This window comes from Ovis canadensis, chromosome 4, assembly GCF_042477335.2.
Source record: "Ovis canadensis isolate MfBH-ARS-UI-01 breed Bighorn chromosome 4, ARS-UI_OviCan_v2, whole genome shotgun sequence".
NCBI lineage: Eukaryota > Metazoa > Chordata > Mammalia > Artiodactyla > Bovidae > Ovis > Ovis canadensis.
The window spans coordinates 113,640,342-113,665,345 of record NC_091248.1 but is presented as its reverse complement, the minus strand read 5'-3'; the positions used below and the strand labels follow the sequence as shown (position 1 = coordinate 113,665,345).

Genomic DNA, 25,004 nt, shown 5'->3' with positions numbered 1-25,004 from the left:
TTATCCAAAGAAAATGAAAACACTAACTCAAAAAGATACAAGTAATGCCCATGGTCATGCAGCATCATTTACAATAGCCAAGATATGGAAACAGCCTAAGTGCCCATTGGTGGATGAACGTATTACAAAAATGGGAAAGTATGTACAATGGAATATTATTGAGCCACAAAAATGGAAGAAATCTTATATAAATACTCATTAACAGGTAGTGAGGGCATTCTTAACTATATCTGAACATAGGTGGCCCATTTCTGACACTTTTTTAACAGATGAATTACCATGGTCTGGTATCGTTTATTCCACGCAGAGAATAGCTCTGGTGTTTCTAGCTATGAGGCAAGAGGAGGAACAGAAAAGGAGTTCAAGATTACATAGTTACCGATACTGATTTTTTACGTGCATCTCATGCTTTTAAAATAGTGATATAGTTCTGAATAAACTATGTCCTTTAGTACTATGCTTTTCAAGCTGCATTTTAGTGGACTGTAATTAGCATTTAAAAGAATCAACGAGAAAACATCAGAGGGTATTGCATGGAACAAGGGAAACGACCTTTTCTTGACATTCTTGTTTCAGTTATAAATACATATGTAGGTATGTACCGGGATATGATATAAAATTTATATCTTACTAGGAGTTGAGGTTAAAAAGTTAAAAAATATCATTCTAGGTTCTTGGTAGCTAAAGATCAACTCTTATTTTTAACTCAGTCAAGGTTAGGGGACCCTTTAAGACTTGATATTGCTCTTTCAAAGTTTTACATGTTCATAGGCCTGTGACTCCAGAGAGCAACCCTCTCCTTTCAGTTAAAAGTCTCTCCATCTTCAGAAGTTGGTTCTTCCTGTTCATGGTGTTTTGTTTGGTAGGACTGCTAACACGTGTCTACAGAAACTTTTCTGGACTCCACTAGGTGTCGCTCAATCTTCATTTTGGACATTCAGATGCCCATCATTTAGGGACTCGTTAAATCAGTCATGACCCATCCACCCAGCAGAACACTATAACATTAACTGTAGGCTTATACTCACTGGTGTAGAAAGCTAGCAAAAAGATACACCATTATGCACAGTGAAAGAATCACTTTAAGACAGAGATTTATAATTATACACATCTGTATACATCTATATCTGTTTTGAATGTATACACATAAAGAGTATCTGGGGAAAATGTTACTGGTAGTTTCCTTAAGTGATGGGTGCTTAACTTGCTCTGAATTGAGATTTTCATGTCATATTTTAGAGAAAACATCTAGCTATAAGAAAATGGGTCTATCAAAGGGAAAAGTAATTAAATCAACAAAAGGAGCTATGCTCGAAACAGGAACAAGAATTTTGGCGGCATCACATCTGCTCAGATGTGCTGGCATGGCCTGAGTGTTAGGGTACCACTAATATGGAAATTTCTTCCAGAAGGTTCTTTCCTCTTTCTGTGGCTTCGCTAGGTGAAAGTCGAGATTAATATAGACCTTTCACTATGAACACAGCTAGTTTTCAGTTAGACTAATAGGTACTAAGCTAATCCAAATAGAGGCTCTCACTCCTCCCCAGCTCCTCTTCACTCTATAACTATCTGGAGCAAAGTGAGGTGTCTCTGCTTCTACAGGGATCAATTTCTAATTGAAACTACAACTAACATATGTTGGCAGCTAAATTAAAAACTAATAATATGGTAGCAGTTTGTTTCATTTTTTTCCTGTCAAAACATAGCAAAATTAAAGCAAGAATCTCAGTTTTGGGTTCTCAGTCCTCAGTGTGTTGCCGTCTCTTGTGACTTATCTTTTCGAGTTGCCCAGTTTTCTGGATTTCCAAACAATGGGCATGTTAATTGTCAATCTGAGTTTTGACTAAAACTGGTTGAGAAGCTTGCTAATTGTTAACCAAACTTCTTTCTACTGACAGATTTTTAAAGTTATTTAATAAAATTGTACTTGGACCTACAGCACATGTTTTAAACTATTAAGTAATTGTTGTTCAGTCGCTAAGGTGTGTCTGACAATTGTAACCCCATGGACTGCAGCACGCCAGGTTCCCCATCCTTCACCATCTCCAGGGGTTAGCTCAGACACATGTCCATTGAATTGATGATACCATCCAACCATCTCATCCTCTGTCACCCCCTTCTTCTCTTGCCCTTAATCTTTCCCAGGATCAGGGTCTTATCTAAGTAATTAAATAATAATACTTTTAGGTAATATTCTTTGAACACTTTTCATGAACTTGACACTGTTCTAGGGCTCTAACACCTTAAAGGACTGGCACTTCAGCAAGCTCTGCACTCAGCTTACCAGCCTGAATCAGCTTGATTTCTAGATTTTCTATGAATTCCTAATAAACTTAATTTTTACATCCATTTTCTTGCCAATCCCAAGTAACATCTATACGTTCTACATTTCTCATTCCCTCACACTTTATTTAGGCTTTGAATACACATCTTTCCTTCCATGTGCTTTCAGCTCTCTTTTGTAAAACTGTGACTAGCTGCTGCTGCTGCTAAGTCACTTCAGTCGTGTCCGACTGTGTGCGACCCCATAGACGGCAGCCCTCCAGGCTCCCCGTCCCTGGGATTCTCCAGGCAAGAACACTGGAGTGGGTTGCCATTTCCTTCTCCAGTGCAGGAAAGTGACTAGATTTCTGCTCAAATTTTTGTGTAGAAAAATTGTGTGCATAACAATATATTTACCTAACAATTTAGCATCTTAAAGTGGCTAGAAATGTCCATCCCTCATAGTTCTGCTTGCTTCTGAGTGTTATCCATGCTTTGGTGTAAGGAGCAGTCTGACTTCTATACAACATCTGCTTGGAACTTTCTTATTTGAGGTGTTCCAAAAAACAGGGGCTACAGGCAAGGAATCCACATAATAGGGACCCCAGATTTTTTCCAGAATGTTTGGCACAGCAGCCAGTGACATAACAGACTGCAATTTGGCACCAGCAGTTGGAGCGAGTGTGTGTAGGAACGGGGCACGGAGAGTCAGGTAGCCAGGTGTCCATGGCAGGCTTCTGTAACTTGAGTTCTTCTACAAAGCTGGGGGGTGGGGGTATCTCCATATTCAACCTAGAAGTGAGGATTTGCCTGCATATACTTGATCCCTGGGTCAGGAAGATCCCCTGAAGGAGGGCATGGCAACCTACTCCAGTATTCTTGCCTGGAGAATTCCATGGACAGGGGAGCCTGGTAGGCTACAGACCATGGAGTTGTGAAGAGTTGGACAGGCCTGAAGCGACTTAGCGTGTAGGCACTTGTCTATCTGTCCTACACTTAATCGCCCAGATCTATTCAGTGTGATAGGAGAGGGGATGAAAAAGGGGAATCTGAAGCTCTGCAAGAGGGTTTTCCAAACTGGAGCATTAGTTGCTCTCCCTCTTCTTCCCTCTTAGAGATTCTCCAAGGCAAAATAACATCAAAGGCTCTCTAAGTCCTGTGGTAAAGAGATATAACTTATTTAGCGGTAAAGAAAGGTAACTTATTTAGTTTAATCTAATGTTTCCAAAGTATCTGGCCACAGGGCAATCTTCCTTTTCTGCAACAATTTTTTTAAACAATGTTTAGAAAATACACTCTTGAAAATGGTATTGAGAGTTTCTTTTATGATGTCTGCTGGACCCTACAGAGAATGAATCCATGACATGAACTCCGGTGATAATGTTTTCTAATAAGCTGATCTTACGTGAACATATTAGGTCAGTGAACAAAAACATAGATACCAAGCAGGATTGATCTGCCTTGTCAAATAATGGGAAAAGCAGATCAAACCTTGTCTGAGCAGGGCCTGCTGTTCTCCTGTTAGGGATTGATAGCCTGATCTGCTGACGGAGTATCTCTGAGACAATGGCCAGTGACCTCACAACAAAAGTATGTTGCCTGTTAGCACGTTTCTGTCTGGAGTCACAGGGTAGGGAGACTGATTTTTTTTTTTTTTTTTCATACATGAGCAGAGTCACTGTTAACTAGCCACTATGTCTTACCTGAAAGTATTCTCGGTGTGTTTAAGTTTGTGGGTCATGAATTCTCCATTCTGAGACTTCACTTCTGTAAATCCCTTCTTTGCATCCAAGAAGCTCTTAACGTCTTTGCTTTCTTTATCCTTTTTAGTCTTCTCATCTTTGAGCTAACCAATGGTACATATCAGGAAGAAACATAACGATAAAAATCTTATTAGGTTTCAGTTGGTATCACCAAATAAAACCCAACATTGTTAGGAAGCCAGAAAACTGAGAAGTAAAACAAACCACTGGAGAATGATGTGGTAGACCTGGAATCAGAGGAAATTCTTGGAGCATGAGCTATGGTCCTCCAGCTTCTGAGCAAAGACCCTGACCACAATTTTAGGAGGTCAGGATCATCCTTATTTCACTGAGGTTTTATTTTCAAAAGTGACGGAGGTGTTACCATTTGGAAACCATTATGTTATGGAAACTCCACATGAGAGGGGTTGTTTTCAGTTCCCACCGGGAAGAGCAATTATTAATGTGGCCTTGATGGGAGAATGGCCAAGTTACTTGGACAGGTTTCTTCTTGGATGAAGGGTGCTTCTTTGAGAAGGGTTTGAATGTGTTGAGGAGGAAATAAGAAACCTACTGAGTTAGCCAGACCTGTCAAGTCAGTCTTGGCAGATGTCAGAGGAAGACCACCCTAGTATTTTAATCAAATGAATAACTAGGGTCTTCAGGATAGAAGACATAATAACCCTACCTTTAGAGGGATGACGCAGAGACCTGTGGGGCCATGTTTGTAGTCATCTAAAGCATTAAAGATAGAATGCAAAGGAAAAATTCCAGGGCTGACCTTGACTTCCATTGAAGGTGATAATTTAGTCTCTGAAAGTGGCTTTGGGATTGTTGTGGGAGACAGAGGAAGGTGGTACATGGAGGGCAAGTATTAGCTCTAATTTTTGTGTACACGTGTAGGCTTTGTGTTACAAGTTCCTCACAGTGAGACAGATTATTTCCAAGTATACTGAATTTGCATAGCTTTTTGGGGGGAGGCAAAGGAATTCAAATTACCTTCATCATCTCACCCATTCTTAAAAAATGAGTGTGAGAACAGGTGAGGTTCATTACTGCTCATTTGAAGACAAACAGTGACAAAGCACTAACATTCTAAAGAGACCAAAAGAGGAGGGTTTGGGTGTAAGACCTCAGGGCTCCAGGGGCTGCCAAGGATGGTCCCACCCCTTACCTGATCACTCACCTCTTTGCAGTTGTTATGCTTCTGATACCTAACTCCCACCAAAGTGCACGTTTTACTAAGAAAAGGATTTTTTTTTTTTTTTGCTCTTTACTGATGAGTCTTCAGTAGTCCTTTGCCTGATTGCTTTTGCCGAGTATTATTTGATTAAATTACTATCGATGGACTATTCATTACCACAGTGCCCTAGCTAGTTAAGACTTTTAATCTTTTTCCAAGTGGCATATATCTAGGACAGCCCTTGGACTTGCTGAAGAGGGAGGCTGTAATTTTGCTATTCTTTCTGAGAGCTTTGTCTGAAAGTCAGGAAATCTGAGTTTTAGTTTCAGTGTTGTCAACAATCTAACTGTTCCTTTAAGTCACCTAACATCTCTGGAATGCTGGCTCCGTGTGCATGAAAAGAGAGGGTTGGGCTAAATGATCCCTTCCTAATCCTTCAACCTGTGCCTTCCCTCTTGGCTCCAGATTTGTGCTGAGAGGCTCAGAGAAGAGAAGAAACCTCCCGGTCTGTCCCGCAGCTTTAATTCAACGGTCCTAGCCTGGTGGTAAATCAGTATTTATTGGGCAGGCAGGAGCAAGCAAGGTCTCTTTTCATTCTGACCTAACATTGTTGGGAATAGCCCCAGAAACTATGGATGGGAGTTTATATCCTGGTTAAGAAGTATCTGGGGATACACATTTAAGGGTGAGGGAGGTCGCCTTGCAGTGAACCCATGAAAGAAATTGTGAGTCACACCTTATAGTTTGTGGAGCACTATACAAAGAGAAACTCATTTCTCCTATTTTGGAGTCAGAGATATTTCCAGTCTCCCAAAATGCATTATCTAATTTACTGACCAAAAATGTGTGTAAAATAGATTTGTAAAACCATACATGTCTAACAGAAGAAATATCCCTTTTTTTCAAGTTCTGTCTGTATTGGCAAAGTTGTGGTAGATGGTATGCTTATATTCTCTTTGGAAGACTTTAAAAAATTCCCAAAGAAATAATGATAATTTAATGCTGACTGCAAATTGTTTTTTCTTTCTGGGAAATGAATAAATAAATTCTGTAACACTTTAAGGAGCACAATGGGTTGGCATCTATAGCAGATTCAACCTAAGCTAATGGGATATTCTGAGCCCACTGGGAAAAGCATTAGAGCCTCTAGATCAAAATGTTACCAAGAAGAGGACCTATGCTGATGGATTAATACAGGGCCATGTATCCTGAGTAGGAAATGGCAATCTGCTCCAGCATTCTCACCTGGGAAATCCCATGGATAGAGGACCCTGGTGGGCTAGTCTGTGCGTGCTAAGTTGCTTCAGTCATGTCTGACCCTGTTGCAGTAGCCCGCCAAGCTCCTTTGTCCATGGGGTTATCCCGGGCAAGAATACTGGAGTGGGTTGCCATGCCCTATTCCAGGGGATCTTCCCGACCCAGGGATTGAACCCACGTCTCTTGCATTTCCTGCACTGACAGGCATGTTTCTTACCACTAGTGCCACCCGGGAAGCCTGGGCTACAATCCACGGGGTCACAAAGAGTCGGACACAACTGGGTACGGCACAGCAGAAAAAAGAGTGATCAGCGGGGTAACACGTGGGTGTATGTGTGTAGGGGTAGGAATTCCAGTGACATACTCTTGTGCCAGAGAGACACTCAAAAAGTTTCAACAAGTCTAAAAGGACTGAGGCACCAGTTTCTCTGTTGTACTGCGTTGTATCATTTGATTCCGGAAGAATGATAAGAACTAGTGCAAGTTACACTTTTTCAGACTACGCTGAACATACTTTTGTTAGATTCAGAAGCCTCAATTCCTGTTCCAGGCCCAATGTCTATCACATGAAAGGCCCTGTCCATGGACAGCATGGACTTCCCTGGGGAGCTGAGGCTCTACCCAGACCCACAGAGTCAGAGTCTGTGTTTCGTAAGATCCCAGGTGACCAGCAAGTATCCTGATGTTTAGTGAGAGGCTCTGGCCTACATGATATGAATATTAGTTTCATTACTGGAAACTGTTTTCCTATTAGAGGCCAGAACAAAAAACAAGCTCTGGGGTGAAGAACTAAAAGGAGGCATTTTACAGTGGGGCATTTTATATTCAATATCCTGTGATAAACCATAATGGAAAAGAATGTAGATAAAACAAGAATATATGTATATGTATAAAGGGCTTCCCAGGTGGCTTAGTGGGTAAAGAATCCGCCTGCCCATGCATGAGACTCAAGAGATGTGGGTTCGATGCCTGGGTTCGAAAGATTACCCTGGAGTAGGAAATGGCCACCCATTCCAGTATTCTTGCCTGGCAAATCCCATGGACAGAGGAGCATGGTGTGCTACAGTCCATGGGGTCACAGAGAGTTGGATACAATTGAGCATGAACTCACGCACACACACAATATCTGTATAACCGAATCACTTGCTATACAGCATAAACACAACACTGTACTTCAACAAAAATTTTAAAAAAATTAAAAGAAGGCATTTTATAGTTGGGGAAGAGAAAAAGTTAAATTATGTTTCAGGGTTACTGGTCATCTGTGATTCACTGCTGCAAACAGTTAAACTGCAGTGGGAGAAAGAAGGTTTTGTGTAAGGTATTGGAGGGGCTTCTGGAAATGTAGCTGATGTTTTTGTTTCCTTTTTTTGCTAACTCCATGAAGGAAAAGACTTGTTGAGAGTAGAGAACAAAAAGGGGGATGGGGGGTAGAAGGAGGGCGTTTAAAATGGCCACATCATGTAAACTATGATTTAAAGTTATCTAAGTGGAGTAGCTACACAAACAGGTGGAGAGGGGTTATTCAACTAGTAATTTATGTATGCAGTGTTAAAACAGGAATGGCAGTTTGTTGCCCCCCCCCCCACCCCAAAGCTTGGGTTAAGGAGCTAATCTGTTCTTGTGTCAAAAAGAGGCCAAGTTTTGGGACACTGGAATGTGCTGGAGGGCAGATTGAGAAAGGGGAAGGACTGAAATCATCAAACCACGGCCACTGTTGAACTGGGGGCCTTATCTGAAAAGAAGCTAAAGGATGATGGGATGGCTGCTGGTGAGCTCCTTCTAGTTCACAGACACAAAACATGGACACAGAATGCCTTGGTCATTAAAAACAATCCACATCTGACTGAACTGAATGAAATGGAAGGTTCATAGAGTCATTCTGCCTCTCCTGCTCCACAGAAACGGAATCACCGAGCTATGATTTCACGCCCTCTTCCTTCTGTATTTAAAGATATTCCCCCCAAGAAGTTTCTGTATAGCGGAGGGAGCTCAGCTCTCTGATGACCTAGATGGGTGGTCGGGGGGAGACTCAAGAGGGAGGGGGTATATGTATACACATAGCTGATTTCATGCTGTTGCACAGCAGAGACTAGTACAGTGCTGTAAAGCAAGTATACGCCAATTAAAAAATAAGTTAAAGATATTCCCCCACACAAAATGCTAGCTTTAGAGATGAAGCTAAATAATAATATATGTGGGATATATAAATATATATGTGGGAAGCGAAATAAATAATATATGTGGGATATTTCTGAGTTTAGTCCCAAAGTAATGTTCATTTTTTAGAAATGAATTTGTAGTTGTTTTTCTGTTACAGAATGAGAACAGTTGTTTCCCAACATGTTCAACAAATTTCTCAGCAGCCTCATTAGAGCCAAATTTAGTTTTCTAGTTTTTAGCATTCATGCTTTCTCCTGCTTTTAACTGGGCAGTGTTCACATTCGGTTTTTACTCCCAAGCCACCACAAGTTCTACTAGAAAATGGGAGGAACACATACCAAAAACAAAATAAATATAACATGAACTAGAGTTCTTTTTACATGAATCTTAGGAAAAAAAGGTTTAAGAAAATAATCATTCTCCTATTAAATCTCATCTGTTTGCTAAATATAGATTTGTCTGTGTCTTATTCTGTGCTATAATGGGCAGAAAAATGTAGCAAGAGTCCATCTGAGTTGGGCTCAATAACTACAATTCAGTCCCACAAGCAGAGTAATTCAACTCTTATGTTTGATAATTTAGTTTTACCACGATCAAGTACTTTGAGCTTATTAAATACTATCATCATTGTTAGGATTGCTTGGAGCTAACATAAGCATGACAGTTAAAACAAGATCAGGCTTTCTTTCTTTCTCCTTTTTTTTTTTTTTTTAAGCTGTGCTATGTGGCATGCAGGATCTTAGTTCCCCAACCAGGGATCAAACCTGTGTCCCCTGCATTGGGAGTGAAGAGTCTTAACCACTGGATGGCCGTGGAAGCCCTGAGGTCAGGCTTTCTGATGTGGCATTTTGATTATGTCAGGACATAATGACATGCTCTCTGCAGCAGCCTCTGGTCCACTGACTTGTTTACTACTTACCTACAGTCAAACACCCTGGCACCAGCTCCTGTGTGTGCCTCAGAAATGCAATGCAGAACACTGTGCCAAGCTATTCTTTTGAAAACCAAATATCATCTTCAGTTCATCAGATTTTCTACTGAGAGGTGTGGGAGTGTTTTCCCTTGGAAAAGTTAAATCATTAATCAAAGCCAGTTGGAAATATTTCATGATTGAAATGAAAGTAGGATGGCTCAAAGGAAAAAAAAAATAGCTTTTTTGGAGGAGAGTAGAAAGCAGGAAAGGTTGATCAGAGAAGTGTTTTTCAAGCTTTCTGACTGTGACCCATAGTAGAAAAGACAATTTATATCACAATGCAATACTTAGTGGCCACGATGCCCTCTGATATTTTCTATTCTACTTCATTAAAAAAATGCAGATTGACATTTTTAACTAGTTTTGCTTTAAATTGATTTCACCATTCAATGGATCATGAGCCATGGCTTGAAAAATACTGGGTTAGAGGTTACAATTTTGAGATCTGACCTGAAACGTCATGGAACACTGCTCTCGATGGTTTATGACTAGGTTCCTTCTCAATGATATTTACCTCTTCTTTTTTGAAGGCAGCCTTGTCTTCTTGGGACTTTTCTCTTTTAGCTGGCACTTTAGCCCCCCTTTCTTCTTCCTTTTTATTTTCAAGAATGGTAAGGTCACTTATTTAAAAGCAAGAGTGAGAGGGTGCTCAGGTCACTCTGCATGTGGCGTGAAGTGACTTCTCTGTGGCTGTACCAATACTCACATCTCCCCAGTGCCAGTGGTTCTAAACAGCAATGTGGGATAGTTTCCTCCCACCAAATCTTTCCTCATGTGCCTGCCATCGTGCTCACTGTGGTCCAGCGTGACGTGGTGCTTCTGGTGAGTGTCAAAAACCTCGTGAGTGTTTGGTGCATCTAGTTCCTGATCATCTCTTATGATAGCTGTGTTTATGAGCCCCTTGTAAGAAGCAGAAGTGAAAGATGACTTGAGTGCAATGCAGACTTAGCGATAGAGAGTTCTCTTTGGAAAGCTGAATACACAAGCATCTCTTTTCTTTTCTGGTTAGGTAGAGTGCTTTTAATGTAGCCTTGCAGAGAGAGGAAAAAAAAATGTTTCTTAGATTACAGACCTTCCCCCCAGCCCCATTCCACTCTTCCTGAGCTACATAAATCTGTATCACCCAGATGGTAAAAGAAGCAAAACGTGTGCTCGTAATTACCAACCAGTTTTAAGCTGATGCTGCCCCAGATGAATGGCTTTCTGCAAGTCTACATTAGGCTCAGGTCTACATGATGGCAAGTCAGGATTTTGACATTTTTTTAATAAAAGGTCCCAAATGGCTCCTTTCCCTCCTTTATTACCAGTTAATTTCAAGGGGGTTATTTTTGTCTTCTTAAGATATTTCTGACCATGATTCGTCATGTCAGTTTCCCACCCCAACTTTTAGCATCTTTTATTAGATGCCAAACACATAGATGAGGTGAGGAGTTACGGTCCTCCTGCCTCATGTAGACCTGTGGAGAGAGGTCAGTTGTTAGAAGGAATGAGTTTAGATGCAGGTGCAGAATCATTTCAGTGCAGCACCACCACACTTGTCATCTTTGGGTTAATTCATTTTTTCTGGTATTCATAGCAATCAAGCACAGAGCAATTCACTTCTCTCTGGTTCTATCAGTAAATTTGGTCAGTGGAATATTTAGCTCTCAGTTGATTGCTCTATGCTTGCATATTGCTATGACCTAAAAAAATGAACAGCTTGCCAAACAATTAAGCACATGGGGCCTTAGGAATGTGGCCTCAGTCCCAAATTTGATATGCATTACATTTCTCGCAAGTTGCAGGCATCACACACTTGGTGCAAAAGGTTTACTGTACCTGTTTCTTTGGGACAGCTGTATGAGGTTTATCTTCTTGTACTTTCTTTTCACTGACCCCCTTCCCTGCTGTTTTCTCCTCTACCTTTTCCCCTTTAATCTTTTTCTCTTGCATTTGCCCCTTTTTCTCTTCTAGTTGCTTCTTACGTTTTTGCTCTTCTATCTTAGCTCTCTCTTCTTCCTCTGCCTTTGCCCTCTGCCTCTCCTCTTCTGCCTTCCTCTCCTGCTCCTTGACCCTCTGCCTCTCCTCTTCTGCCTTCCTCTCCTGCTCCTTGACCCTCTGCCTCTCCTCTTCTGCCTTCCTCTCCTGCTCCTTGATCCTCTGCCTCTCCTCTTCTGCCTTCCTCTCCTCCTCCTTAATCCTCTCCCTCTCCTCTGCCTCCCGTCTTTCTCTCTCTTGGGCAGCTGCTTTTTCCTCTGCTTCCTTTTTTGCTTTCTCCTCTGCTATTTGTCGGTCTTGCTCAGCTTTAATTCTTTCTCTTTCTTCTGCTTCCAACCTGGCCCTTTCTGCCTCAGCTCTTTCCTTGGCTTCCTCTTCCATCTTTTCATTCTGAAGAATCTCATCTGAGCCCCTTTCCCCCTCCTCCTCGGTCTTAGGCTCATCTGCACTGATCTGCCCATTTTTCAGCGGCATGACTGTTTCCTGCTGGGTGTCTGCCGTTTTCTCTTCTACCACCACCTCTACCTGATTTTCTTCAATGCTCCCTGGCTTTGGCTTCTCTTCTTCCTCTTCCTCCTTTTCCTTCTCGTCTTTCTTTTTCTCTTCCGCTTCCATCCAATCATTCTTCTGGTGTGACTTGGTGACTACTTCCGTTTCCTCCAGCTCCTGTCTTTCCTGGCGACTTTCACTTTTTCCTTCCTTCTCTGCCGTTTCATCGTCTGTTGTGTTGTTTTGCATTCTTCTGCTGGAGAGAGACAAACTTGTATCTGTTATTGTTGGGTCAAACTCCTTCTGCCGTTCCAGGGCTTCCTGGAGGCGCTTTTGGCGTCTTTCCTCCCGCCGAGCCAGTCGCTCCAGGAGAGCAGCCTCATCATCGCCCTCCGCCTGAGTGTTGGTGGTGGTTGTCTTGACCTCCTCGTCAGGCACACTGGACAACAGAAACGACATCAAGGACAGCTTGCTGATTAATCGGTCAGCTGGATTCATGCACTGTGCCACGTGGGAACTACAGCAGATACATAGAGAAATCTATATACACACACTGCCCATATATAATCCCATATTAGTACATTCCTGTCTGGCTTTCAATGATAGCACATGCAAACCTTTGTCCATGGTCTTTCTCTGGCCACGGTGAGTCTATTCTGTAAACAGAAGAGCTGAGTATTAATGCCCCCCTGGGCACTGTGCCTCTAGCAAAAATTCATGAGCATTAGTGAATAAATACCTCAACTCTCTTCACCTTTGGAATCAGATAGCCCCAAGGTACCTGCAGCGCACTAGGTCTTAGAGCTCCCAGTGGAGTTAAGCTCCAGATACTCACAGTGGTAATTTGCTCAGAAAGAAAACCTTTATTTGGTTGCGTTGCCTTCTCTGACTCACTTTCCCACACTGCTACCAGCTTTTCCTAGGATCACTTTACAAATAAACTGTTTGTGCTTAAATCTTTGTTTCAGAATCTGATTCTTGGAGAACTCAAATTAAGACAAGGACAAAACTGAAGAAACAAATTCCTCTCATATCATATAGTGTTTCCACATGTTGCCAAGTCATCTGGAATTCCTGATCTGGATTTCTGGAACACAAAGTACTTTGAGAGGAAGGGAGTGTATGTATTAATAATAGGGCACAGATGCTATACTATATTCAGGCTAATAACCCCTACGGTGGGGACATCCATAATTCATGCTCCTCCTTCCTTAGTCAAGGGGAAGTCATTGCCCATCAAGTCATTGCCTAACCCTCTCTTCTTCCTTGCACCTGGGTGGGGCCACATGCCCAATAATTCCAATGAAGTATGAGTAGAAGTGTGATGTCCAGGCCAGGACAAATAAGAAGCAGAGGTACCTTCTCTTCCTTTTCAATCTCTGCTGGCTAGATTAGAGGACTCCAAAGCCCCTGAGTTTGATAGACTTATAAGAGAACAGAAGATAGGGGACCAGTTCTACCAATTAGAAATACCCAATTTGGGAACTCATTGTTAAAGCAGCTGATGTTGCCCTAACTAATATATATATATATAATATACCATCTACATTCTTTGTCAAGATTTCCATGAGTAAAGGGTCTCTTGCCCTTCTTTTCTACAGTAGACAAAGAACAGTTAGATTTGATGTTTATAAAATAAGAAGAGAAAATCTCTAAAAACCAAACTGCAGCATGTCCATCACCATGCTCACTACTGTGGGATGATGGCTGGACACTGCCCAAGCCAGGGGTGTTGGTCTTCACTGCAGGAAACAACTAGTCATGTGATACTAGGACTGTGACCAGAGTTGGAAAAGTATGTCTTACAGTGTTTTGAAACTCCATCAAATTTTATGGTTCATACCAACCTTGGCCCTTTTGAAGTTCAAGTTCACTTAATTTTGGAAAAACACACTTCACCTTTAACAATAAGAAATGGCAGAATAGAGGCCAGATTTTAAACTTTCTTGGCCTTTGCTGTTGCTGTAAGGTACCATGTCGATGAATTAGACATATAAGGGTTAAACTTCTCTGAAAATGCAAATAGTTTAGAATTTAAGGGAAAAAATCTATATATATGAGGCATTTGGATCAACTGAATTTAAATAATTTTTAAGAGGTATCCCAAATTCCAAAATGCTAGTTGGCTTAAAGAACTCTTAAGAAACAACAGACTCTACTGAATCTTTCTTTGCTATTTGCTATTTATGAATCAGGACAGCTATTATCAGTAGAAGCTGAGTACCAACTACAGGTGCTTAGCCCCAAGAAGAATACTTATTCTTCATGTCATAGATAAATTACATGAATATGAGCTACCAAAAAAAAAAAAAAAGAATTTTGTACTCAATCAATAGCATGAAATAACTATTAATAGTAAATTGTAAAAGAAGAGAAATACAAGTAGGAGCAAGATTTTAAAAGCAAGAAAACTACAGGCACTAGTAACTTTTTACGGCATTGTTGATTATTCCCTAATAGCCAGATTCATGGAAGGCCTTAAAATGTAAAATGTAAAAACTCTTTTTTTCCCATCTCCCTCAGCTCAAAAATGGAAAAGGAAGTGACGACCATACTGCTCTGCTTTAGAAGATTCTGCTACCAGCTTCCTAATAATGGTCAAGATTATTATGTGCATTTTACATGTGTTATCATCTCATTTAAATTTAATGACACGCCTAAAACAAAAGTATAATTTTTATTTCCATTTAACTGAAGAAACAGAGTTAGTGAAGGGAGGGTCGAGTTGGGATTCAAAGCCAGGTGGTGAACCCCAAAGAATAAACCTCAACCTCTTGGCTATGCACCCTCCCTAATTAGGAGCTACTTACTGAGGGATGAGGTCTGTTTGTCCACCTAACCAAGAAGCTTCCTTATTGAGGCATCCTGCCAGCATTTTCACAACTGCCTTCAGAAACCTTTTGTGTACCCACTGAAATTCACATTAAAGAGGTCATAACCCTTTCCCTTCAGAATTTTCTATATAGATTGAATGAAGGGGATTATCAAATACAGTTTCCTCCCAACACACACAAAATAAGAGAATCTAAAACCAAAACCACACAAAAGATCTTATATGATGATTTCATTATATGTAACCATTTCATAATTTAAAAAAATCTTTTCCTCCATTCCCCTTCAAACATCCTCATTTTTTCTGTACCTTGGAGCATATACATGACATATACTATTAGCATAATGCATTGTGTGACCTTGTATGTGTGAACTTTTAAAAATCCCTTTAAAAGAAGTTAGGGCTCCCCTGATGGGTCAGATGGTAAAGAATCTGCCTGCAATGCAGGAGACTGGGTCAGGAAGATCCCCTGGAGAAGGGAATGGCAACCCACTCCAGTATTCTTGCCTGGAGAATGCCATGGATAGAGGAGCCTGGTGGGCACAGTCCACGGGGTAGCAAAGAGTCGGACACGACTGAGCAACTAACACACACTTGTTATAAGAAATTGAACTTACTACTAAGAGATCTCGACTTTCCTGATTTCCACCAGGACTGGTATAGGGAAAAATGCAGTACTAAACTCATAAGCTTCTTTGAATAACTACGTTATAAACAGGATTCTGCACCTTGCAGAATATTACCGAGAACAGAGAATACTGGGTTAGGCTGTATATTAGGAAGAATAAGACATCTGCAATTCATGCCTACTTTCAAAATTGAAGTATTCTCTCTGCTACTGGTAGGTGCAGAGGACTATTAAACTAATATATCTTTAGTTCAGAACAGATAACAATACCTTAAAGAATGAATGTAAATAGTTTTCCTTATTTAAGAATAAAACCCATGTATTTTAGTAAATAAAAAATTTAATAGATTACAAAGAAAATATCCTTCAATTGGGGTGTGTTTAGGGGACGGGATAGGGGGTGAGAAGAAAGGAGTATTGCTATCCTGATGTCTAAATCAGATCAACAGTCCAGTCTGGTGAGTTGCCAATAACGGCCACACAAGAATTAAACAAGCTAGAAACAGTGAAAGAGATTGAGCTGGGCTGAGAAGGGAGTGTTTTGCCCAACACATTTCTTTCATCAGACTGACTAAGAAGCAATTGAGAAATGTGCCCTTCCGAAGAGGACAGTACCTGTTCTGGGTATTGACCTCCACCTGGTCAGTCACCTGCCCCAAGGCTTCTTCCTCTTGCTTCTGCCGCAGCCTTTCTTGTCGGGCGCGGCGGCGCCGTTCCCGGGCGGCCTCTTCCTCGTCATCGTCATTCCGCTGGTAGGCGATTCTGCAACATCGAAAACACCACCTCTTGAGCCAAATGCCAACCATCTTTACCAGCTTCTTGGCAGGATCGACCCTGAACATGACTACTTACTGAACCACAGAGTTCTAAGAGGACGGTTCTGTTTCTTAACATTTAGAGACCTGATCTGACGGGTTTTAAAACTTTTAAGTATCTGAAAACCATTAGTCCAATAGCTACAGAGGATAATTGACAATGATCAAATAACAGCTTAAACTGAAAAAATTTATACAACAGCAACTGCCTTTGAAGACTGTGGGTTAGCTTATTTAGATTTCTTTACTAAGCTGATGATTAGTAAAGATTTAGAAGCAGAAATCCAAAGAATTGAACTGAAAGTAATCAAAACACTCATCGAAAAGATTCAGCATGTTGTATGAATTATTTGTGGATACATTTTCACAAAGGTCAGAAAAGAATCAAGTTATGTTACCAAGCCAGGAATCTGGCATTAACAGGCCAAACAGCTAACTAAAAACCAGAGCAGGATATCCTCTTTGCTTGGATTTATTTTTTCCTTTGTAGTTCCTTTTCATGGAAGAAAGAAGGTGTCGTTGACAACTGAGAAGAGGCTTCACACTCAGGGCAGTGCCCTCTGTGTGTGTGCTCATTGTGACCGACTCTTTGTGACCCCATGGACTACAACCTGCAAGGCTCCTTTGTCCATGGGATTCTCCAGGCAAGAACACTGGAGTGGGTTGCCATCTCCTCCTCCAGGGGATCTTCCTGACCCAGGGATCTGACCTGCGTCTCTTATGTCTCCTCCATTGCAGGTGGATTCTCTATCACTGAGCCACTGGCAGTGGCCTCTATGGCCCCCTCTTTTGTTCTAAAACTGCCTAGTGTCCCACCACCCCCACACTGGGTGCCTCATGGGAGCCTACAGGTGTGTACTTAGATAGAACCTGTGGGCTAAGGCGTGCTGCATTCCAAGGGATCACAAAAAGTCCGACACGACTTAGAGACTGGACAATAACAGCAACAATAGCAAGTAGAAGAGGCAGAGAGGGTTTCACAGGCATATGTGATATTTAGCTTTCCTGGTTTAATCTGAAGCAAAGAGCTATTTAGGGAAGTTATACAATCGGAATCACTAGTTAGATATGTTTCCTCTAATATTTATTCCCAAGAGTTGGAGCTGGAGTGCTGCAGATGCCCAGAGTCAAAAGGAGAAGGCCTACATGGTTAACCTGGCTGCTCTGGAGGGAGGGCTATGACTGAGATACAGAGCACTGGGAAGGCACGACCGTGCTGGGTAACCTGATGGTTCCATGGGTTGGGATGCAGCTGCGTTGACCACCAGACTGCTTTTTACATTGGAGAGTTCACGTGCTTTTTTTTTTTTAAACAGTGTTACTTACATATCTACAAATAGAAATGCAGATATGTAAACATTACATGCCTATCATTCATGACTAAGCTAAAATAATTTACAAATGAAATCGTACAATTTATACCAACGAAACAAACCTAACAGGACAGATGAAGTTTGCTCCTGTTAGATTTACAAACTAGGTATTTTTAGATCCAGTACTTCATCTTTTGACTTCAATAATACAAATGCTATGAATGTTTTTGGACCTAGGTTCTTACAAAATAAGATGAACAGTTCTGAAGGTTGGTTGGTTTGCTCTTTGCTACTTAAGAAACTCTGACTTCATACTTGCTAAAATGTGCTGGTATGCAATATTCAAATGCCAATATAAATAAACTGTCACTTAGTAATTCTATAAAGCTGACTGGTTTATTTCCACAAATATGGAGAGAAGGGTAGTGTGATACAGTTAAAGGATAACTAGATTAATATTCAGAAAACCTGGTTTCTACAACTGGTCTCTCCCTAGCTTGCAGCTCTTTGATTAACCTGTGTTACACTGCCTTGTCTGGAAGTGGGTGATAATCAAAAGAAATCATGGGTGTGCTGTGGTAAGGCAAGCTACAGTGTAGTATTTTGTTGTTAATAGGAAAGTGCAGTGGAGGAGCTGCTTTGTGAGGAAAGATGAGTTCAATTTTAGACTTGTTGAATTCGAGGTGACAGCATGACAAGATTCAAATGTTCCTTTCTAATTCAATCACATTGTAGTTTGCAGTCAAAAGCCCTTCCCAGTGGTTTGGCTTCAGTCTTCAGATTCCTGGCTTCATATTCCTTTGGCTTATTTCTCAATAGACAACTTTAACCACAGCAGGGAGAATGAGTCCTTACTGACGGCTTCCCAAGCTAATCAAACAGAAAGTCTTAATTTGCCCTTCTACATCTCTGGTTCAGCCATGAGGTCTTGGCTATTACTTGGGGCCTTCCTTTTCCAAGACAAGCAAGACACATAAAAGCTCCATATGGCACACTTTATGCCAGAAACAAAATTCTCCCCTCTCCTAAAAATGGAATCTCATTTGAAGCCCTTAATTTCGCATTACACTTGAACAATTTGAGACGTTACTGTCTCCTCCCACCCACCCACCCAATGAGCTTCATGGTGGAGGCTGTTGGCTTTTAGTTCTGACACCACCTATATCTGCCATCTGTCTCAGCCAGGTCACACTCAGTTTTCCTTCATCTCAGATTCCTCTTTGGAGGAGTGACCCTGAACAACCAGATCATCTCCACTGCCTCTTCTTACTTCATATGGCTTCAGTTCATTTCAGTTCAGTTCGGTCACTCAGTCGTGTCTGACTCTTTGCAACCCCATGAACCGCAGCACGCCTGTCCTGTCCATCACCAACTCCCTGAGTCCACCCAAACCCATGTCCATTGTGTCGATGATGCCATCCAACCTTCTCATCCTCTGTCATCCCCTTCTCCTCCTGCCCTCAATCTTTCCCAGCATCAGGGTCTTTTCAAATGAGTCAACTCTTCACATCAGGTGGCCAAAGTATTGGAATTTCAGCTTCAACATTAGTCCCTCCCAGGACTAATCTCCTTTAGGATGGACTGGTTGGATCTTCTTGCAGTCCAAGGGACTCTCAAGAGTCTTCTCCAACACCACAGTTCAAAAGCATCAATTCTTTGGCACTCAGCTTTCTTTATAGTCCAACTCTCACATCCATACATGACTACTGGAAAAACCTTGACTAGACGGACATAGCCTTGACTAGATGGACATTTGTTGGCAAAGTAATGTCTCTGCTTTTTAATATGTCTAGGTTGGTCAAAACTTTCCTTCCCAGGAATAAGCATCTTTTAATTTCATGGCTGCAATCACCATCTGCAGTGATTCTGCCCAGAAAAATTAAGTCAGCCACTGTTTCCTCATCTATTTGCCATGAAGTGATGGGACCAGATGCCATGATCTTCATTTTCTGAATGTTGAGCTTTAAGCCAACTTTTTCACTCTCTTCTTTCACTTTCATTAAGAGGCTCTTTAGTTCTTCTTCACTTTTTGCCATAAGGGTGGTATCATCTGCATATCTGAGGTTATTGATATTTCTCCCAGCAATCTTGATTCCAGCTTGTGCTTCTTCCAGCCCAGTGTTTCTCGTGATGTACTCTGCATATAAGTTAAATAAGCAGGGTGACAATATACAGCCTTGATGTACTCCTTTTCCTATTTGGCTTACAATTTACCATTACATTCGATCGGTAGACTCTTGTTTAGGACACACAATTGCCAGAGCTAGATTTTTGAGGACATTTATTTATTTTTAATGTTTTATATTGTGGTAGAATATAATATAAAATGTACTATTTTAACCGTATTTAACTGTACAGTTAGTTCAGTGGCACTAAGTATATCCACACTGTCATGTAACTCTCACCATCATCCATCTCCTGAATGTTTCACCTTCCTAAACGGAAACTCTGTCCCCGTTAAACACTAATTCCCAATTCGCCTTTCCTATCCCCTCACCCCCGGCCCCTGGTATCTACCAGTGCGCTTTCTGACGCTATGAACTTGACTATTCTAGATATCTTGTATAAGTGGAATCAAACAGTATTTGTCTGTACCTAAGTGTATTGGGGCTTCCCTGGTAGCTCAGCTGGTTTAGAATCTACCTGCAATGCAGGAGAGCCTGGTTTGATTCCTGGGTTGGGAAGACTCCCTGGAGAAGGGATAGGCTACCCACTCCAGTATTCATGGGCTTCCCAGTGGCTCAGATGGTAAGGAATTACCTGCAATGTGGGAGACCTGGGTTCAGTCCTTAGGTTGGGAAGATCACCTGGAGGAGGGCATGGCAACCCACTGTAGTATTCTTGCCTGGAGAATCCCATGGACGCAGGAGCCTGGCGGGCTACAGTCCATGGAGTTGCAAAGAGTCGGACACGACTGAGTAACTTAAGCACAGCACAGCATAGCAATGTGTATTGGGATGTATTTTTAAGGTTAGCTTCATTTATGTCCTACAGATTGTACCTTCCTTTTTTCCCTGTGCTATATAGTAGGTTCTCATTAGTTATCTATTTAATACATATGGCTATTAATAAAGAAACATGTTAAAATTGTTTTCAAAGTTAAAAACAAAGGAGACAAAATTATTTCATGGTATTTTGAATCAGAATGTGCCCAGTTGCTGGCTCAATGACTTACCAGTTGACTTTATACGTGAAATTGTGTCCATGCCAAATGACTTGATATGTGTGGAAATTCTCTGAAGGTGAGCCTCCCTACATCAGCTCTCCAAGTCAGAGCACACAATGGCTGCTTAGCTTGCAGGCCTCTCCCATGACAACTACCCTTCATACTACTACCAGAGATTTATTGCTTTTCTTTCAAAATTGAAAAAACTTAATTGTTAAAATTTTTTTCTGGCTCCAAAAGTAACATGCATTTATTGTTTTCTTAAACCAGACATTTAAAAATGTATAAAAGAGAAAGTAAAAATCAGTTTCCTAATCATACCCCTCAGATATGAATATGATTAATATTCAATTTAGCAGAAAGTGAAGAGGAGCTAAAAAGCCTCTTGATGAAAGTGAAAGAGGAGAGTGAAAAAGTTGGCTTAAAGCTCAATTCAGAAATCGTAGATCATGGCATCTGGTCCCATCACTTCATGGGAAATAGATGCAGAAACAGTAGAAACAGTGTCAGACTTTATTTTTGGGCTCCAAAATCACTGCAGATGGTGACTGAAGCCATGAAATTAAAAGACGCTTACTACTTGGAAGAAAAGTTATCACCAACCTAGATAGTATATTCAAAAGCAGAGACATTACTTTGCCAACTAAGGTCCGTCTAGTCAAGGCTATGGTTTTTCCTGTGGTCATGTATGGATGTGAGAGTTGCACTGTGAAGAAGGCTGAGCGCCGAAGAATTGATGCTTTTGAACTGTGGTGTTGGAGAAGACTCTTGAGAGTCCCTTGGACTGCAAGGAGATCTGACCAGTCCATTCGGAAGGAGAGCAACCCTGGGATTTCTTTGGAAGGAATGATGCTAAAGCTGAAGTTCCAATACTTTGGCCACCTCATGCGAAGAGTTGACTCATTGGAAAAGACTCTGATGCTGGGAGGGATTGGGGGCAGGAGGAGAAGGGGACAACCCAGGATAAGATGGCTGGATGGCATCACGGACTCAATGGATGTGAATCTGAGTGAACTCCGGGAGATGGTGATGGACAGGGAGGCCTGGCGTGCTGCGATTCATTGGGTCGCAAAGAGTTATACACGACTGAGCGACTGAACTGAACTGAATATTCAATGTAATCTACCAGAACTTCTCTTTATCTTTACACGAAAGTGTTAGTCTCTCAGTCATGTCCAACTCTTTGCGACCCCATGGACTGTAGCCCACCAGGCTCCTCTGTCCATGGCATTCTCCAGGCAAGAATACTGGAATGGGTTGGGTTGTCATTCCCTTCTCCAGAGAATCTTCCTGATCCAGGGATCGAACCCAGGTCTCCTACACTGCAGGCAGATTCTTTACCATCTGAGCCACCAGGGAAGAACTATGCATGCATAGATATTTTAATTTTTAACCAAGTAGGATGATGATATATACATTATTTTAGAAATAATTTCTCTAATTTACCTTATTTATTACAATTTTAACACATTAACAAAATATAATTTTCAACAGCAACACTGTATTCTTTGACTGGATGTATGTAGTAGATATATGTATATGGTGTACTGTAATCTATTTAACCAGTTTTCTACTGACGGGCAGTTAAAATTTTTCCAAATTTATGTTCTTATAAACAATGTTGCACAGGACCTCACTATAGATATACTTTTACCACTTGTTCAATTACTTATCTAGCAAATATTCTCAAAAGTTAGAATTTCTAAGTTTAGGAGTATGCTCATTTAAAGGCTTTTTGATACACATTGACAAACTGCCCTCCAGAAAGGTATGTCACATGTGAGTGTTAATTTCACCATAATAAGAACTTACTCAAAAAGACAGATGAGAACACAGCATCCTTAATACACCCACATGATAGCTCAACTGCTTTAGGCTTTGGTTAAAGACAAAATGTTAACATTTCTGATTTTCCACACACCACATTTACGTGTATTGAAATGCTGCTGACCAGTAAAAATCATACCTAACCACCCAGTGGGCTGCAATGAAAGCATAACAATCCATTTGTTCTTTCTGTGAAACTTCAGCAGATGCTGGCAGTAACCAGTCTACTGTATCCTACAAAGATAACTGATGTTCCCAGATGACTCACAAGCAGTGGATTTCCTCTGAATCATCTGAGAAAGATTAAACTCTGTTTATTAAAGTTTTAATCAAATGCATTTTATTTAAAAATGAGTAATCCCAAATGATCACTTGATAAGGGTGAAAGAGGAGAGTAAAAAAAGCTGGCTTAAAACTCAACATTCGAAAAACTAAAATCATGGCATCCAGTCTCATCACTTCATGGCAACTAGAAGGGGAAAAAGTGGAAACAGTGACAGAAGTTTATTTTCTTGGACTCCAAAATCACTGTGGATGGTGAGTGCAGCCATGGTATTAAAAGACACTTGCTCTTTGGAAGGAAAGCTATGACCAACTTAGGCAGCATATTAAAAAGCAGAGACATCACTTTACCAACAAAATTCTGTATAGTCAAAGCTATGCTTTTTCCACTAGCCATGTACGGATGTGAGAGTTGGACTATAAAGAAAGCTGAGGACTGAAGAACTGATGCTTTTGAATTGTGGTGCTGCAGAAGACTCGAGAGTCCCTTGAAGAGCAAGGAGATCAAGCCAGTAAATCCTAAAGGAAATCAACCTTGAATATTCATTGGAAGGACTGATGCTGAAGCTGAAGTTCTAATACTTTGGCCACCTGATGTGAAGTGCCAACTCACTGGAAAAGACCCTGATGCTGGAAAAGATTGAAGGCAAAAGGAGAAGAGGCCAGCTGAGGATGAGATGGTCAGATAGCATCACTGACTCACTGGACATGAGTCTGAGCAAACTCTGGGAGATAGTGAAGGACAGGGAAGACTGGTGAATGCGGTCCATGGGGTTGCAAAGAGTTGGACTCAACTTAGCAACTGAACAACAATAACAAAATCTCAAGTGATATGTAAAGCACCTCTTATTAAATTGAATGTTCAATTAACCAGAATCCATGACTTTCCCACCCAGGGTAGGTGTAAGCAGGTTTACTCTGGAGCATTACTCTTTGTTTCTGGGTAACTGCCGTTCCTCGTGTTTTAGAGAACACTTGGAGAAAGGTGAGATTGAGGCAAGTGCTGAGGGCAGCAAAATGGCACATCTGATGAGACGATCTTGTGTGTGTGCATGTGTGTGTGTGAATAAGTATTGACCAATCTCAAAAGTCAATAGTAATGACATGATGTTATTTGATTGTGTCAGTGGTATGAAAAAAGCAGAAAGGACTGGCTTTTCTTCCATTCCCAGAACCACTGCCTAAATATCCTGGTGTTATATTATAAGAAAAAACAGATCTATGCACTGGGAAAACTCTCTTGGAATGCTGTGGCTTTCACACCAAAGACTTTTTAAGTCTTTACCACCAGACTTCTATTGCCTCAGTGTATTCAAGTAACACAGTAATCATGTTACAAGCTGTGCCTTTTAGATAGAAAGTTCAAATAAATAAAAGTTTTGCAGACATGGCGAATAATGAAACCACTGAGGACTCAGTGTCTTTACATTTGGCTGGGCTAGGGTCTAAACGTATACTAGATGAAAGAGGAAGTGGCAGAGGCTTCCACAGTCAGATACTGGAGCAAGCCACTAGCTGTCAGCTTGCCCCAATGTCCCCTGAATCCCATCTTCTCCAAAACACTTCTCAAGACTTGCTCAACACTGACAAAATTCTTTTTATGATTTCATCTACAGTTTAGAGTTTTTTTAACCCCATGTTCTCCATAGTTAGAAGAATATTACTCTCAATTTCCTTTGATTTTTTTCTTAAAAAAATTTTTTTTTTTTTGCTGTTTTCTGATTTGAGATTCTAGTACACAATCCTTAAACTTTCAAGTAAAAATTCTGGCAATAACATTTTATTAACAAGATCTCTTATCAGGAAACCATGTTTAAAAATAGAACAAGAAAAAAAAATAACTATTTTTATGAGAGGGCTGATTTTATTAAAAGTTTAAGAGCACTACAGAAAAGATTTAATTTTCCATATCTTATAGCAGTAGTTAGCAACATTTGAGGAATGTGAATCCCTTTAAAATATAAAAAAAAAATATTATGACAATTGCTTATACATTTGTTATCTATTAAAAATGTCTTATAAAGTGCCTATAAATTCAACACTGTATAGAAAGGAATCTGTATTTTATAAAGCAGTGTATTAATACATATTTGG

General features: G+C 40.8%; 1 protein-coding gene across 23 annotated transcripts in view; it reads right to left on the bottom strand.

Moving 5' to 3' along the window:
- CALD1 (caldesmon 1) overlaps positions 1–25,004 on the bottom strand; it is a 235,953-nt gene that overhangs the window by 24,176 nt on the left and 186,773 nt on the right. For 12 of the 23 annotated variants that reach the window (XM_069588433.1, XM_069588428.1, XM_069588429.1 and 9 more), the window contains 3 exons: positions 16,123–16,269; positions 12,083–12,485; positions 3,966–4,108 (listed from right to left, as the gene is read on the bottom strand). In XM_069588433.1, the coding sequence (XP_069444534.1) occupies positions 3,966–4,108; positions 12,083–12,485; positions 16,123–16,269 (693 nt within the window). Of the gene's footprint in view, positions 1–3,965; positions 4,109–10,094; positions 10,173–11,398; positions 12,486–16,122; positions 16,270–25,004 lie in introns of all 23 variants that reach the window. The other 11 variants (XM_069588416.1, XM_069588418.1, XM_069588419.1 and 8 more) reach the window with 1 other exon arrangement.